The following is a 762-nucleotide window of genomic DNA, read 5'->3' on the forward strand; positions in this document are numbered from 1 at the left end:
GAGCCTTGAGCTTCCTGTTATGGACTAGCAGCCCGCACGTAGCATATGTAGGATATTCTTTGTGTAGATAGGAGGCAACCAATAGAGCCAAAAGCTGAGCGGGGCTCGGATTCTTCTTGATGAAATTTCGAGTCCCCAGCATACTCCATTAAAAGTACATACACCACTTGCATTGTCTCGTGTTTCTCTCTCTAGCTGTATCCGCATATCGTGTGTCCGGGATAAAAGGAAAAAGATAATGCCAAAAATGGAAAAAAGAAAACAAAAAAACAAAAAAAAGTTGAAATTGTTTACAGATCTGATGTAAAAGTCTGAAAAAAAGGCGTCAGTTAGTGGGAGAGAAGATATTCACAAAAGAGATGTTTTTTCTTTCTCTCCCGTCCATTAGTATTGAAATATCCATAATAAAAATTTCTGGAATAAATTTAATGTTCCGTTAAAAAAAACATATTAAAGTTTATATAAGTATTTTTATAGATAATAATAATTTGAGGTTTCCTCATTGTATGTGCAAAAAAAAATAAAAATGTTACAAGCTGCAAAAATTATAGGAACTGGATTAGCTACAACTGGTTTAATAGGTGCTGGTGTTGGAATAGGTGTTGTTTTTGCTGCTTTAATAATAGCTGTTTCTAAAAATCCTTCATTAAAAGGACAATTATTTACATACGCTATTTTAGGTTTTGCTTTTGCAGAAGCTACTGGTTTATTTGCTTTAATGATGGCTTTCTTATTATTATATGCGGCTTAATTTTACGAAAA

The 762-nt window shown here is 33.2% G+C and overlaps 1 protein-coding gene across 1 annotated transcript; it reads left to right on the top strand. All coding sequences in view use genetic code 4, as the record gives it.

Annotated features, from left to right (window-relative positions):
• Positions 1–526: 526 nt before the first annotated feature.
• HCBG_12018 (ATPase subunit 9) lies at positions 527–751 on the top strand (the record flags this gene model as incomplete). The annotated part of the gene is made up of 1 exon: positions 527–751. The coding sequence occupies one exon, from the start codon at positions 527–529 to the stop codon at positions 749–751; it is 225 nt and encodes a 74-aa protein (XP_045282986.1).
• Between the last annotated feature and the right edge of the window lie 11 nt (positions 752–762).

Source organism: Histoplasma capsulatum, scaffold supercont1.88, assembly GCF_000150115.1.
Source record: "Histoplasma capsulatum G186AR mitochondrial scaffold supercont1.88, whole genome shotgun sequence".
Lineage (NCBI taxonomy): Eukaryota > Fungi > Ascomycota > Eurotiomycetes > Onygenales > Ajellomycetaceae > Histoplasma > Histoplasma capsulatum.